General features: G+C 43.1%; 2 protein-coding genes across 20 annotated transcripts in view; both read left to right on the forward strand.

Annotated features, from left to right (window-relative positions):
* ZC3H11A (zinc finger CCCH-type containing 11A) overlaps positions 1-2,215 on the forward strand; it is a 43,365-nt gene extending 41,150 nt beyond the window's left edge. For all 19 annotated transcript variants that reach the window (XM_030302953.2, XM_030302969.2, XM_030302970.2 and 16 more), the window contains one exon: positions 230-2,215. In XM_030302953.2, coding sequence (XP_030158813.1) covers positions 230-488 — 259 coding nt within the window. In that variant the 3' untranslated portion in view covers positions 489-2,215. The remainder of the gene's footprint in view (positions 1-229) is intronic.
* Positions 2,216-9,233: 7,018 nt separating this feature from the next.
* Positions 9,234-14,816, forward strand: SNRPE (small nuclear ribonucleoprotein polypeptide E). The gene is made up of 5 exons (XM_030302972.1): positions 9,234-9,350; positions 9,862-9,888; positions 11,314-11,376; positions 12,264-12,342; positions 14,596-14,816. Exons 1-5 carry the CDS (start codon positions 9,297-9,299, stop codon positions 14,649-14,651), a joined length of 279 nt encoding a protein of 92 aa, XP_030158832.1. The 5' UTR covers positions 9,234-9,296; the 3' UTR covers positions 14,652-14,816.
* The last annotated feature ends 408 nt before the right edge of the window (positions 14,817-15,224 follow it).

Below are 15,224 nucleotides of genomic sequence, written 5' to 3' on the forward strand. Positions count from 1 at the left end.
TTTTTTATGTTTTAAATATCTGTTTGAATTCCGCTTCTTTAAAGGATGAAAATGCTTTGTCCCAAATCAGTAAAACAGTTCTGTGTTACGTTTTTTATCAGAAACAGCTCTTTGCTAACTCTTTGTGTTCCTGAGACATTCAGTGGGTGGGACCATTGAATGGTAGGACCATTCAGCCAACCACTGACAAGGCAGTTTTCTAATAATCTTTTGGGTTTTTTTCTTACAGTCTTGCGCTGCCTCCAGTCCAGTCCTCTTCCGATCCCTCCCCACCGGAAGTATCTGGCCCTTCTTCATCCCAGGTGGCTACGAAAACTCGCCGACTCAGCTCTGCCTCAACAGGAAAGCCCCCGCTTTCAGTGGAGGATGATTTTGAGAAACTAATATGGGAGATTTCAGGAGGCAAATTAGAAGCTGAGATCGACTTGGATCCTGGGAAAGATGAAGATGACCTTCTGCTTGAGCTGTCAGAGATGATTGATAGCTGAAGGCGGTAGAACACTTAAAACAAAAAAAAACACAAAAAACAAAAAACTGGACTTAGTTTCATCTATTATAACATTTACCCAAGATGATCATTTCTTTAGTCTAGAATTTGCCCCGTATCAGAAGTATACCTCCGAATTACCTGTTCTGGATTCCTTGGGGTCAGATTTTTAAAGTCCCTTGATAACCATTGTCCATTCGATGCCATTGTCTAGCATCTATAAGAAAAATGTCTTGTCTTACACCTCTCCACAAAAAAACTGAGAGGGAGATCCAAGTCGAAGGGTGCGAGAGAACTTAGTGACTCCTTGAGGTGTTTGTCAGTTTGGGCTTTTTTCCCCTTTGCTGTGTATTTCTTTTATGTCTTGTCTTAATGTACTTAATGTTACCTGAGTTTGAAAAGGATGAAGACAGCTGCTGCCATTAAGGACCAAATTTCACACTACCACTAAACAAAAAATCCACTCAGTCTGTGTTAAATTGTATGTCTTTTTAAAGGTATTTGGAGATCCAACTAAGCTTTAGAGAGGGCTGAGCAGCTCAGAAAGCTTGTAATCTGGACATAACTTTTTCAACCTGATTTTCATGCTTCTGCTGCTCTGTAAGCCTCTAAAAAGCAATAGCTAATTTATTATTACTGTAATTTTTTAAGGCTTTAAAGTGCCTCAGGGGTCCTCTGAAACTAATTTTCTATTTCTGGGATTCCCTGGATTCTTAACAAGAGATGGTGACAGAATGATTAGAGGAATTCTTTTTTTAGCATGAAAGTTGTCCCTTCTCTTCTTCAGTACTTGCCTCCTACTGGCATTGAATTATCACAGGGATAAAAATTGGTTAATTTTTTATTTCTAACTCTCCCAGCAAACTCGTCTCGCCCAGTATTTATTTGGTACTCGTTAACCGCCAGGGGGAAAAAAATGGAACTCCTCCAAGCTGCCAATATTTATCTACGAACTGTAGCAGTACGCTGAACCGTACTGTAGCAGGGATTATTGAGATGCTCTGGGGGTGTATTGTATACCTTCCAGTTCTCTTCATTTCGGAATTGAATTTTCTTTTCTTGATGTCGGTCTCCTTCGTATCACCTCAAGGTTTAGACGTGTGAAGGAACAAGCATGATGGGGAGAAGAGTCTTAAAAGGAGACATGTTGTACATAATCGGAAGGAAGAGGAAAGGAGGACTTGTCCATTTTGATACTTTGCTGTGGGTGGCCAGTTTGTTTCTCATAGGGAAATCTGACCCACCTGTCGTGTTGGCTCCTAAGGAACTGCTGTTGTAAGCGGCTCATCGAGAGTTGAACTTCATGTAGCCTTGTTGGGAATATGGAAAAGGAAGAAAGCCACAGGACTGCCCATTCAGTCTTGGGAAGATCTGGATGATTCTGCACAAGCAAAAATGACTTGAAACTTATGTATAGACACCTCTCTACCAATCCTTCTTCAGCTGACTGAATGTTGTATAATAGCCCTTCTCCAAAGCAGGGGTGGAATGTTCTGGTTTCACCACAGATTTTCTACTCATTTCATTTTTGGAATCAGCTTAAAGATTCCAGGTCCCTTTTGTATATAACCTTTATTCTTTTGCTTTTTTAAAAATAATTTTGTTTCATATTTAAAGTCCTTGTATTAGTCAATGATTCATGTTCAGCATTATTTGAACCATTTGCCATTACAAGAAAGAGAAATACTTATTTGTGTTTTAAATAAAGCCGGTGTAGGAAAGTCTGGACCTTGTGAGTCAAGCGGTCATACGTCACTTCAGCCTAGGGTCTGTCTCGATAGGGGCCCCAGTCAGAACGTCGTTGGCCTCTTGTTTAAATGCTCCAATTTCACAGATGACTGTGTCGCTTCAGAAAACTCTCACAAGGATGTATTGCCAAACTTACCCACAAGTATGCTCAGTTTTAGCTGCATAGGGTTTCCCAACATTAATTGAATTGAGTTCCATTATCATTGTAACTCAAATAATGCCGTTTGTTTTTTTTTTTAAAGAGAGGGTTTAGAAATGATCTTAAATGGGTTCCATTAAGAATTTTCAAGCATGAGAAAAAAATTTTTTTCAAGCATGAGGTCCTAAAAATTTCAGACAAGTTTTTTCATATAACATGCCAATTTTTTGGTCAAGGGAATACACATAAGTTTGTTACCAGAGAACATAGATTTTTTCTAATAGTCCAAAAGTAGTTCCAACAAGTCCAATCAACTTTTCACAAATAGCAAACAGATTGTGTGTTGAGGTTCGAGGGATGATGGTTTGCAGTTTTAACAGAAGAGGGCCCAAATGTTGCAGAGTTTGGCCACAGCCAGAAATTTCAAGATGGGCCCCACCCATCTGACTTCATTTAACCTTAATTACCCTGTTAAGGGCCTGTCTCCAACTACGGTCACATTCTGAGCTGCCGTTGGGGAGTGGGTAGAGCTTCAACATGGGAGTTTCAGGGGGCACACTTCAGCCCATGACAAAAGGCATAAAATAAGTGGCCAGATGAATGAAAAAGCTCTTGAGCGGTATCAGGGGCTGCTGATCTTTGCTAGACTGCCCCTGGCTTTGCAACCCCACTCTTAGGAATGCTCATTCGTCCTAGTCATTCAGCAAGCTGTGAGGCTTCTGGTGGAGACGCAGGGAAGTTGAGCTGAGAGGAAGGATGCTGTTGACTATTGAGGCCTGGAGCTGACTCTTCGCTCAGGGTGTGTTTCTCTGGACCAGTGTTTCTCAAGCCCACTTTGCAGACACTTGGGGAGCGTTGTGAAAATCTCAGCATTTTCCAACATTACGATTAGCTGTAATTGAAAACATTAGTTGTAATTTAAAAAGGGAAACAGGTTTCATAGTACTTTCCACTATTTAATGAATTGATGGAGTTGGTGATACAGTTGACCCTTGAACAACACTGGTTTGAACTGCACAGGCCCACTTATACGTGCATTTTTTTTTTTTTTTTTTTTTTTGAGTTGACAGCGAAAGATATGTGGATGTCCACCCCGGTCTTCAAGGGACCCATGAGAAGGCCACTGATGCAGAGATTGAACCTGCTGCCCTACCTGGGGAGACCTCCTGGGCCCTCCATGGCCTCGGGGAGCCCCAGGACTGGGCAGGGTGGCTGGTCGCCCTGTGTCGCTACAAGGTAGGTTGAGCAGGGGGCCGCTAGCAGGCAGGAGACTGGGCTGAGGCAGAGGCCCAAAGGGCAAGGATGTTACTGCATAGGGAGCCCTGGCCACAGAGTCCTCTGTGCACTGGGCTCGGGGAGGCAGCTGCTGGTGGCCATGGGCCCGTGGTACACCTCCAGGCAGTTGGGGCAGATGTATTGTGCACTCAGGCCCATATGGCCACCCACAGGCCCCCCCCCCCCCCCAACCACCACCACCGGTGGCTACCCCTGCTAAACCAAGGCCACCAGGCTGCAGAATATCACTATACCGGGGCCAGCCTGCCACCACCCTATCCCCTTCTAGCCTAGCCAGCCTATACTCTGGGTTTTTTCAGTGAATGTATGCATAGTACTGTAAGTGTATTTTCTCTTTCTGGTGACTTTCTTCTTTTTTTCTTTCTTACAACTTGCTTAACATCTCCTTTTCTCCAGCTTATTTTAAGAATTCAGTATAGGGGCGCCTGGGTGGCTCAGTCGGTTGAGCGTCTGACTTGGGCTCAGGTCGTGATCTCACAGCTCTGTGAGTTCGAGCCCCGCATCGGGCTCTGTGCTGATGGCTCGGAGCCTGGAGCCTGCTTCGGATTCTGTGTCTCCCTCTCTCTCTGCCCCTAACCCACTCACATTCTGTCTCTGTCTCTCTCAAAAATAAATAAACATTACAAAAAAAAATTTTTTTTAAATAAATTAAAAAAAAATTCAGTATATAATACATAAAACAGAGAAAATATGTGTTAATAGACTGTTCACGTTATCAGCAAAGCTTCCCGTCGACAGCAGGCTATTAGTAGTTAAGCTTCAGGGGAGTAAAAAGTTATACACAGAGTTTTCACTGCACGGTGGGGCTGAGGTGTTGGCACCTCTAACTCTGACATTGTTCAAGGATCAACTGTATATTCATTTACAATTACCGAAATTGAAAACATATTAAGGGTATACAATAAAAAATTCTCCTTCCTACTCCTGCCCCAGCTACCCAGTTCTCCTCCAAAACCAACGTTATCATTTGGTATTCTTCCAGAGAGATCTTAGGTATATAGATAGATAGATAGATAGATAGATAGATAGATATTTGCATATATATGCAAATATATATGCAAATATATGTGCAAATTCATTTACATACAGTATCGTTTAAATCCATGATCTGCACCTTGCTTATTATATTTTTTCCTATGAAGTTTTAAATTATGAATTACAAATTCGTGACAAATCCTGTTTCATCTACGCCCATACCCACTATCCACCCCTTATTCTGGGCCCCAGGGCTGAGACTAAGATGAGGCAGGTAAGGTGCCTGGGCGCAATTTAAGGAGGTGCTCGCTCCCAGGGTTATATTTGCATGTGTGAGTGTGAATCCTTAAATGTTTCTCCTTAGGGGCACCTGGCTCCCTCGGTTGGTAGAGCATGTGACTCTTGATCTTGGGGTTGTTTGAGCCCCACATTGAGGGCAGTGTTTACAAAATAATAATAATAATAATTGATTACTTTTGCTCCTTAGGCTTACCCCATCTGAGATTCAGCTCTGCTCACTCCATGGAATTATCATTTTTCTTTAATGTTTATTTTTGAGAGGGAGTGAGAGAGCGAGTGCAGAAGGGGCAGAGAGGGAGCGAGAGAATCCCAAGCAGGCTCTGTCCTGTCAACCCAGAGCCGGACGCAGGGCTCAAACCCACAAACTGCAAGATCATGACCTGAGCCGAAACCAAGAGTCAGACGCCGAACCAACTGAGCCACCCAGGAGCCCCCATGCAATTATTTTGAAATAAATCTCAGATATACCATAGCCTGATTTTTCTCTTTACTGTATATGGGGTACCATTTCATATCAGGACACAAGGAGCTTCTTTGATCTTAATTACAGTTGCATAGTATCATACTATACGAATATGCAGTGATTGAGATACTCCCTGTTGATAGACATGATGCTGCTGTGATTACATTATATCACACATGTAAGTTTATCTATAGGATTAAATACCTAATAGTGCAGCTTAATGATTGCCATTACCACCACTCTTTGATCTTTGTCTATGCTTCTCAGGGGAAATTAGTGTGCATATCTCATAATGAGTGAAGTTGGGCATCTTTTCATATGTGGGAAGATCATCTGTATTTCCTTTACTATAAACTAATTGTTCACTTCTGCCAATTTGTATTTCGGATCTTTGGGTCAGACTGGGGCTGCAAATTCTTCAGCCTTTAACAGAAGTGGGTTCTATTTTTCCAGCCCTTGAACCTGACTGGGGGTGTGGACCATAAACTCGTTCCGGGTCTGGCCTTTAAAAGATACTGTTGGCTTCAGCCTTGGTTTTTTTAGAGGCCTGAATCCTCATGTGAGAAAGCCTCCTACTCTGCTAGGGGTGCCTGGGTGGCTTAGTTGGTTAGGCATCTGAATTGATTTTGGCTTAGTTCGTGATCTCACAGTTTTTGAGACTGTGAGCCCTTGTCAGGCTCTGCACTGAGCATGAAGCCTGCTTGGGGTTCTCTCTCTCTCCCTCTGTCGCTCCCCCACTCATGCTTTCTCTCTCTCCCTCTCTCAAAATCAATAAATAAACTTTATTTAAAATTTTTTTAATGTTTATTTATTTTTGAGACCGAGAGAGACAGAGCATGAGCAGGGAAGGGGCAGAGAGAGAGGGAGACACAGAATCCGAAGCAGGCTCCAGGCTCTGAGCTGTCAGCACAGAGCCCGACGTGGGGCTCGAACTCACGGACTGTGAGATCATGACCTGAGCCAAAGTCAGACGCTTAACCGACTGAGCCACCCAGGTGCCCCAAATAAACTTTATTTAAAAAAAGAAAAGGAAAGAAAAGAAAAGCAAAGAAAGCATCTAGTCTGCTAGAGAGACCATGTATGAGGCCCCGAGGCTACACAGACATGGAGGGGCACCCAAGTGAGGCCAGCTTTCCAAATACACACGCCAAGCCCTTGAATATGTCTGTCTTCTGAAGCAAAAAAGTTGCCCAGCTGAGCAATGCCCAAATTCTTAACTCACAAAATCATGAAATGTAACAATACTTGTTGTTTTAAGGTACTATTTGAAATCTTTCACAGCAATAGAGAACCAGAAGAGCATTTTTAAAAAGTTCTTTATATACTAATAAAACTAGCCATTAGTTTGATGTGGTGCAAACATACTTTTCCCAGATCTTTTGACTTTGCCTTATTATGGTGGCTTTTTAGTCACCCAAAACTTTACGTAATTTTTATGTAATTGAATCTATCACTTTTTCTTCTAAAACCCTGCTAGAGCATACAAGCAAGGAAAAGGCAATTGTTAAGTACAAGAAAGAGGAAATATCTATGATTACACCAGATAAGCTAGCAAGAAGGAACTAAAAAGTTTACTGGAAAATTCTCAAAAACTCAAAAGGAAAATTTAAACGAATAGCCATCAGGTACTTAGTTTTAAAAAACTGATGCTAAGTTGTTCTCAAGTTTATTGTAAAAGGATTCTTTTAATCAGATAAGCTAATTCTAAAGTTTATAAGAAACAAACAAGAATAGCTAACAAAGTTCTACTGACTTTTAGTCCTAGCAAATAAACATCATACAATACTTGCAACAGTGACACTGGCCCATAAATAGACACAAAGACCAATTGAGCAAAATATAAACTACACACACACACACACACACACACACACACACACACACTTGGTATATTATAAACGTGGCATTTTATTTATTTCTAATGCTTATTTATTTATTTTGAGAGGTTGACAGAGTGCAAGTGGGGGAGAGGGGCAGAGGGTGAAAAAGAATCACAAGTGCAGAGCCTGACTTGGGCTTTGATCACAGGCCCCTGGTGGGATCATGACCTGAGCAGAAATCAAGAGTCCGACGCTCAACCAACTGAGCCACCAAGGTGCCCCTAAATGTGGCATTTTAAATTAAATGGGGAATAATGGGTTATTTTTTTGTAATAGTAATGGAAAACTGGGTAGCCATCTAGATATTATAAAGTTGTATCAGTTCCAGGATATACTGGGATACATTCTAGATGGTTCAAAAATTTAAATGTAAAAAAGCAAAATCATTTTTACTTTTTTTTTAATGTTTATTTTTGTGAGAGAGAGAGAGCGAGAGAGACAGTGAGGAAGCGCGAGCAGGGGAGGGGCAGAGGCTCCAAAGCTGGCTCCCCATTGACAGCAGTGACCCTGATGTGACCTGAGCTGAAGTGGGACTCTCAACAAACTGAGCCACCAGGCGCCCAAGCAAACTTTTTTTTTTTTTTAAATCGCTTCTCACGAACTATGTGATCAGATAATAGGTTATAGGGATCGATCTCCAAAAGCCTAGGCATCATGACGTCAGAGCCGGAAAGTTGCAAAAGTAGTTAAGCATCTTTGTTTTCTGAGATGAGACAGGTATGATAGTCTATTCCACCCATGCTATCTTTGAATTCAACAAATCTCCTGTTTACTCTGTGGACGATCTAACCCTCTACTGGGATTGGGTGGGACACCTTTTTTTTTAAACAAATAATTACCTTGTGCGTTTTCCAGCTCTTTATAGTGTAAAGCTCATTTTCACATCCTTTAATCACAACATTTTATAAGGACAAGCATCGATATTCTACTCAGCAGAAGATCTCAGGCAAGTTATGATTCTGCCACTTGCCTGAGGGGTGTCCCCTTAGAGGAGTCCCCGCAACTCTGAGCTTCAGTTTCTTCATCTGTGAAATGGGTATCCCGATCAAATAACATTTCTGCCAGGCCACAAGCCCCTGACAAAACCTTACAAATTCCAGCTCCTCTCCTTCCAGCTCTGTCCCCCGGGCGACAGTGTGTTTTAACACGGAGGCCTTGCTGAGCACACACACAAGGCACCGCTTCACTGCATCTTCAACCCGGCGAGGAAGGGCATTTTCATCTCCATCCTGGTGATGCCACCGCCGAGACAGGGCAAGGCTGAGGAACTTACCCTTATTTGGGCCTAGTCCTCAGGTTTCAGGGCTTCCCCGCCAGCCGGGCCCTGCGGCCACCTTGCAGTAACCCCTTACTTACAGTGTTCAGAAAACAAAGGGGACGAGAGTGGGATCAGAGCGAACCACAGGGCCTGATTTTTGCATTCAGATCATCTGTGGCTGCTAGTGGCAGGTGTGTGGGGTGGAGGGGGGTCTCCGGGTTTCAGATCATCTGTAGCTGCTAGTGTCAGGCGGGGCGGGGCCTGGCTAGTGTCAGGGGGGTGGTCCTCCGAGTTGGGCTTCTTGCCGCCCTACCCTCTCCATCACGATGCGGCCCCTCATGCCTAAATTTCAAGGAAATAGGCCTCAGAAAAAGCCCTAGACCCTAGAGGTACGCAGGGTAACCACTCGGCTCCTAAAGCCCACATAGAAAATGGAGCCGCTCCGGCGCCAGGCGCCAGCGTCTGCACCGCTTTCCGCCGCGGCCGCCGTACAGGCGAGGCCGCTCGGCGCCTCCTCCCGGCTCCCTCCAGGAGGCGCTGTAGGACCGACTCACGGTCCAAGGTGCGGCCGCCTCCGGAGGGCCTCCCCGCAGGGGCTATGGAGCACCGAGAAAAGCAACCTCCACGGCTAGAGAGGCATTTCCCAGGAGCCGCCCCGGTCGCCTCGCGCGCGCCACACACTTCCGCTTCCGCCTCTTTTGCCGGAAGTTGCTCTCAGAGCTAGCGTGCGGTCTTTGTCAGCTTCCACCATGGCGTACCGCGGCCAGGGCCAAAAAGTGCAGAAGGTGATGGTGCAGCCCATCGTATCCTACGTAGGATGTCAGGACTGGGAGGTTCGGGCCAGAAAACGGGGGGCGAAAGAGCAGACCGAGAGCAGGCCTGAGGGAGCGGAGTGCTGACCCACATCCCATGAGCACCCGGGGCGACCGAGGCCGGGAGAAAGCGCGGGGTAGTTGAAGACCCGGTGAGAGGTGGGCTTGGGCAGCCCCCTGCAGTGGGCAGTGCAGGAGTGGCGCGGATGAGCGAAGGAAGACGGCTTTAGTTAGGTACTGAGTGGAGGTGGGAGTCCTCAGGCTCAGGGAGGAGGAAGATGTCGGCGCCAAGAAGCCCCTGGAGAGCAAAGGAGTGGGAGGGATTCCTTCGGAGCGTTCGGGAGTCCCTAAAGAGTGCCTGGCTGGGCTCCGGCCGTTGCCTGGACACCAGACCTCGTGTTCAGAAAACAAAGGCGAGATGGGGGTGGGATTGACCCGTTTCGGGGAGCACGGTCTACCCTCTGCCTGTATTTTTTTTTTTTTTCCTTAACGCCTGGTGCAGAACCTCATCTTCAGATACTTGCAAAATGTACGTAAGTTGTTTGTGCTTTGTTCTTTTTTTTTTTTTTAAGTAAAAGGTGAATTTATTTGGCTTGTTTGCATCATCCTGCCTAATCAACGTGTTCTAGAGTTAAAAATAGATGAAACGGGCGCCTGGCTGGCTCGGTCGGTCGAATGTGCGACTCTTGATCTTGGAGTGGAGTGTTCCAGCCCCACCGTAGGGCTGGAGTTTCCTTAAGGAAAAAAAAAAAGTAGGTGAAACCGGAGATTGGAGGAGTATTTGCTGGGAAGGGGCTCCGGGATGTAATGAAATGCCCACTCCAAGCAGTGAAAGGATAGTGTCATTACTTTTGCAAGACCAAAAGTACTTCAAAAAGCAGTTCTTGGCAGGCATGACTGGTATTTGGGTACTTTTGTTGGTACTCATTATCGGAACGTTTCCCCTTTCCTTTCCTCTGGGGTGAAACATTGAAGGAAAGAAATCCTGTCGACTTTAAGCCACATAATAAGGTGGTGTGTTTAGCACTTGGGAGAAAACTGAGATATAAAAAAGATGCCCGAAAAGGAAGAGAGGAGGGATACCTTCAGAGGATATAGTGGCAGGCAGCTTTCCTTTAGGGGAATTTTTAGCAATTCACATTGTGAGGTAGTAGGGCCGAGTATTTAAGTTATTTTGGAAAGAAAATGCATTTTCTGTTGCTCTGACAGTTGTAGTATGTGTAACACAGTTGCAGACAGACTAATTTCACCATGATAATTTTTTTTTTGAGTAATCTCCACCCAACGTGGGGCTCAAACCCATGACCCCACGATCAAGAGTCACATGCTTCACCCAACTGAGCCAGCCAGGCACCCCAAGCCATTGTAACTTTTTTTTTTCTAAGCAGGCTTCATGCCCGCCACAGAGCCCAAAGTGGGGCTTAAACTCCTGACCCTGAGATCAAGACCTGAGCTGAGGTCAAAAGTGGGGGTGCTTAACCCAGTAAGCCACCCAGGTGCCCCCAAGCTATTGTAATTTTTAATCACCAGGCTTGAGGGTCCTTCCCCTGGTTGTTAAATGTGAGATGTGGAAACCTGGGAACCTAGAGAAAGCTGTTTTGAAGCTGGATTTTGCTATTGCACATAAGAAAGAAGCCCTGATGATTTGGGAATTGCTGCTTTATGCTACACTGTCAATTAGCACTCAATATGTATCGAGACGAGAAGCTGTAAGAAATACAATTGAGTCCCAGCATCACAGGAAAATTATTAACTTGGTCCCAATATAGCATTTATTGAGACTATTGCTTGGCAAGTAACTAATCTTGGTTACTAATTCTTACATATGATTTGAGTAAATTCTTGGCTTTTATTTTTGAAGGTTTTCTTTAGGAGCCAGATTTCTGTATTGTTTGACCAGAGTGATTATGTTTTGCTTGTTTTTTTAACATACCTATTTTTACGATTATTTCAGAGATCTCGGATTCAGGTGTGGCTTTATGAGCAAGTGAACATGCGGATAGAGGGCTGTATCATTGTGAGTAACCAGGATGTTTTCTCTCAGTCGGTGTTCATAGAAAACGATTTTGCAAAAATGCCCAGCCAGGACAGTGTACAAAAAGACAGTGACCCAACCCAAGGAAGGTTCTTCAGGGCCACTGTCCTTGTCTCACTGTTGTACTTAATAGGGCTTGGGTCATTCATAAGAGAGGGACAATTAATCTTTAAAAATTATTTGAACAACAGTGTTAGTATTTGAAGGACGGGACGAAAGAAATGAAATTACAATGGGGTGAAAATCAGTGGTGCATTAGTTCTGTCTTAGGTGATAACCTGAATATACCTGGGTGGGGTTAGTTCAATAGGACTTTCAGGATGACAGAGTACGCTAAATAATGTTTTAAAGAAAGACAAAATAGTGCTCGCTTCAGCAGCACATACGCTAAAATCGTAAAGAAAGATAAAACATGGCTGAAAAGTAGTATGTTAGGACACTTTGATATTCCCTTTAGACATTGTAGATTCCGTCAGTAATCTCCCCTTCTGTGATTACTAGTAGAAAAACAAACGTTCTGGGTAGTGGTGATAGTGTTTTGTGAGGAACACGGGAGGAGTGGTGCCAGTGCAAGTTCACACACAATTCTGTATGGGACAGGTTGTAAAAGACAGGGACAGTGGCTCTTAGGCCCAGCTAATCAGATCTTAAGTCCAAAAGGCTCTAAAGGTAATTTGGAGTACGGTCTGCCTTTCTTCTGTTATTTAAAAAAAGGCTTAGGAGGGAGATGGTGTTTCAGCTGAAAGATCAGTAGAAAGGTGAATTTCTGAAGTTAGTTGGCATTTCTATATTGAGGTTGGTGTAGTCATCTGAAATGGCGTGCGTGTGATTTTACTTGAAGATGACATTCGGTTGGCTTATCTTTCTAGGGTTTTGATGAGTACATGAACCTCGTATTAGATGATGCAGAAGAGATTCATTCTAAAACAAAGTCAAGAAAACAACTGGGTAAGAATAGCTGGCCTTTTGGACTTATAGAAATATTTATTGGCTTGCACAATTGAACGAGTTGTAACTCTATTCATGTTTAAATTTAGTGTGCAGTTGAGAATTCACTGTGTGGAGGAGTATATGCTTTTGAAATCCTCCTCAGCCACTTGCTGCTTACCCCACTCCATTTCTGCTTTTGTTTCTCCACTCAGACCCCTCTCATGAAGGTCACCAAAGACTAACGGTGTCAAATCGAGTCGTCAATACTAGTTCTCATTTTATAGAACTCTGAACAGCGTTTGGCGCCATGGGCCACTCCCACCTTAAAACTCTTTGTTCCTTTGGCTCCGTGATACTGTACTCGGTTTTATTTTTCATTTCTAGTTACTCCTTTTCAGACTTTTGTATATTCATCCTTTCAGACCCCGCCATTAAATGTTTTGAGTTGCTCAAGGCTGGGTTCTAGGCCCTCCTGTCATTTGGTGTTATTTACCCAGGCCCTCTAGACTATACCTTCAGTTGCCATCTCTATATTGACCTCAGATTCACCTCTGTAGCAGTAGGCCTCTCTGAGCCTATTCACCATGTCTACCTGGATGTCTCAAAGGCTCTTCAAAGTGAGCATGTCAGAAATCAAACTTGCTTCCCACTCCCTGTACACTCTTTTAGACCTATTTTAGTGTTCCTGCCTTACTGAATGTTACCAACCCCCATTCAGTTTACTGGTTGATTTCTTTGCAACTGCCTCAGCCCCCTCCACTTTGCTCTGCAGGCTGCAGTTATCTTTGAAAAGCACCAATTTGACCTTGTCATCCCTCTGCATGAAACCTTCCGTGACTTCCTGTTGCTAGTGGGATAAGAAAATCTTTAATGTATTCTGCAAAGTTCTTCATGATCTTTTCTCTCTCTGCTCGTTTTGTATCACTGCTTCATTTTCTGAGCTTCATCCACACGTGTGCTCTCTCAGCTGTTTGAACCTGCATACTTGTTCCACCATAAATCTTTGTATATGTGGTTTCCTATGTGTTTAGGACTCCAATCAAATGTCAGATATCAGGTTTTCTTTTTGTCTTACTGGGGTGAGGATGGGGGCGGGGGGAGACAGGCTGTGCTGAGTTTATAGTAAAACACTCATTAGTGGGATTGTTCGATTAATGTCTCTCTCACTGGGCCGCGTGCTCCATAAGTCCTCTCTTTTTTGCTCCCTAATAGGCCTAGTGCCTAATTCAGTGCCTGTCGTACAATAGAAACAAAAAAATATTTGAATAATGAATGCAGGTCCTGAACCCAGTTAATGAAGGGTCTTTAGGAATCATGACTTCAAGACAAGCAGTCATTTCTTTCAAAATCCTGTTCATTTGAAGTTATTTAGGTACTTTGTTTTTAATTGTTTAATGCCTAGTTCACAGCTCACTAGTACCTTAATCAGTGGTGGCCTTCAGGTGTCTCTTTTTTCCGGACCCTGAGGATTCTCTTGAGCCTGTAGGAGATATGTGGAAGGTAGAATCTGAGAAGTGGTATGGTGTTTTGCTATGCTTCTTTCTGTTTAGGCTATTTTTGTGAAAGTCTGGATTTTCGAATTTAAACATGTCTTGCCAGGAAGGGTAAGCTAGCTTTATTGACATCAGTATATATAAATTATTTGGAGGGTGTTGAATTCCTGTAATAGTATTTATCCTATAGAATAGATTAATATTACCTGTTGTAGAAGTCTGAGAAACTTAAAAATCAATCACAATTGGGGTTGATTAGTATTTCTCAAAATGATTTTACTCAACACTGAAGATATTTATAGCTATTTCTCAGGAAAAAAGTATTCCCTGCTCAAATAAGTTTAGGAAATGGTGGATAAATTTGAAGAATTTTATTTATTGTAGTATAGACTCTTTAATTTATTGAAAACAAGAATGGTATCGGATGCTGTCAAATGTTTTAAACTTGGAACACCACTCGTTCTTCAACTTCTACAAACTCAGAGCAGTGGGATATGTTGGGGTAGACCTAGTCAGTTGACTTAGTCTGTAGAAATCGGAGGTTTCGTGAAATAATATTTCTCTACATTCATTAGTTTATTGTTGGAAAAGCTCATACACTCTAATATGCAGAGCTTTTCAATATGTGGATATTTGAAATTTTTCACATACCTTCTCAAGGAAGAAAGCATTTCAAAATTGCTCAAGTGTGATCTGAAATTCTGAGGCTAAAAGGTGTTGCACACTTGTCTGAGTGGCTATTAATAGCTTTTTTTTTTTTTTTAATTTTCTGTTGCAGGTCGGATCATGCTAAAAGGAGATAATATTACCCTGCTCCAAAGTGTCTCCAACTAGAAATGATCAATGAAGTGAGAAATTCTTGAGAAGGCCATGTAGTTTGTTTTTTTTTAGAGGTCCTTTGTTGGGAGTATAGTTCTAAAACATTTGTTCCTATTGTTTTGATTACCTTTATGTTATTACCAGATGACAATAAATGCTGTGGGATTGTTTTTATTTAAACATTTACATTGTTTCTTTCTATCCAGTGTTAGAGACCTTTTACACAGTGGCCCCTAAGTTTTCTGAAGGGCGGCAGTTGCCCCTGGGCATTTGTTTTTTATAGGGCCTGGATCTGTAGATTCTTAAGGCAAAGAGTAGGAATTCTACCTGACAGGTAAGCTTCTGATATTGGGTCATGGAGAAGAGGAGGGTTTGCAGAAATAAAGGTTTTTAAACTAATACATGTCTTCATTATCAGTTCTAGTTCTAGATGCTGGAACACTAGAATTCCTAACCACAGTAGGTTGGAGGTGCTATAATAGTTTCAGTATTTGCTTATTAGCACTCTCCGAGTCACTCTCTGAGGTCTTTGTGAATTCTTGTATTACTGAGATCAGAATGTGAGAAGTATTTGGGTATAAGCAAAGA

Source organism: Lynx canadensis, chromosome F1, assembly GCF_007474595.2.
Source record: "Lynx canadensis isolate LIC74 chromosome F1, mLynCan4.pri.v2, whole genome shotgun sequence".
NCBI classification, from domain to species: domain Eukaryota; kingdom Metazoa; phylum Chordata; class Mammalia; order Carnivora; family Felidae; genus Lynx; species Lynx canadensis.

Excerpts from the sequence above, each read along its gene's own strand:
- SNRPE (XM_030302972.1), top strand. The coding sequence starts at position 9,297 with ATGGCGTACCGCGGCCAGGGCCAAAAAGTGCAGAAGGTGATGGTGCAG. Across the intron at positions 9,351-9,861 it reads AGGTGATGGTGCAGCCCATC|AACCTCATCTTCAGATACTT; the intron begins GTATCCTACGTA and ends CGCCTGGTGCAG. Across the intron at positions 11,377-12,263 it reads GGATAGAGGGCTGTATCATT|GGTTTTGATGAGTACATGAA; the intron begins GTGAGTAACCAG and ends TTATCTTTCTAG.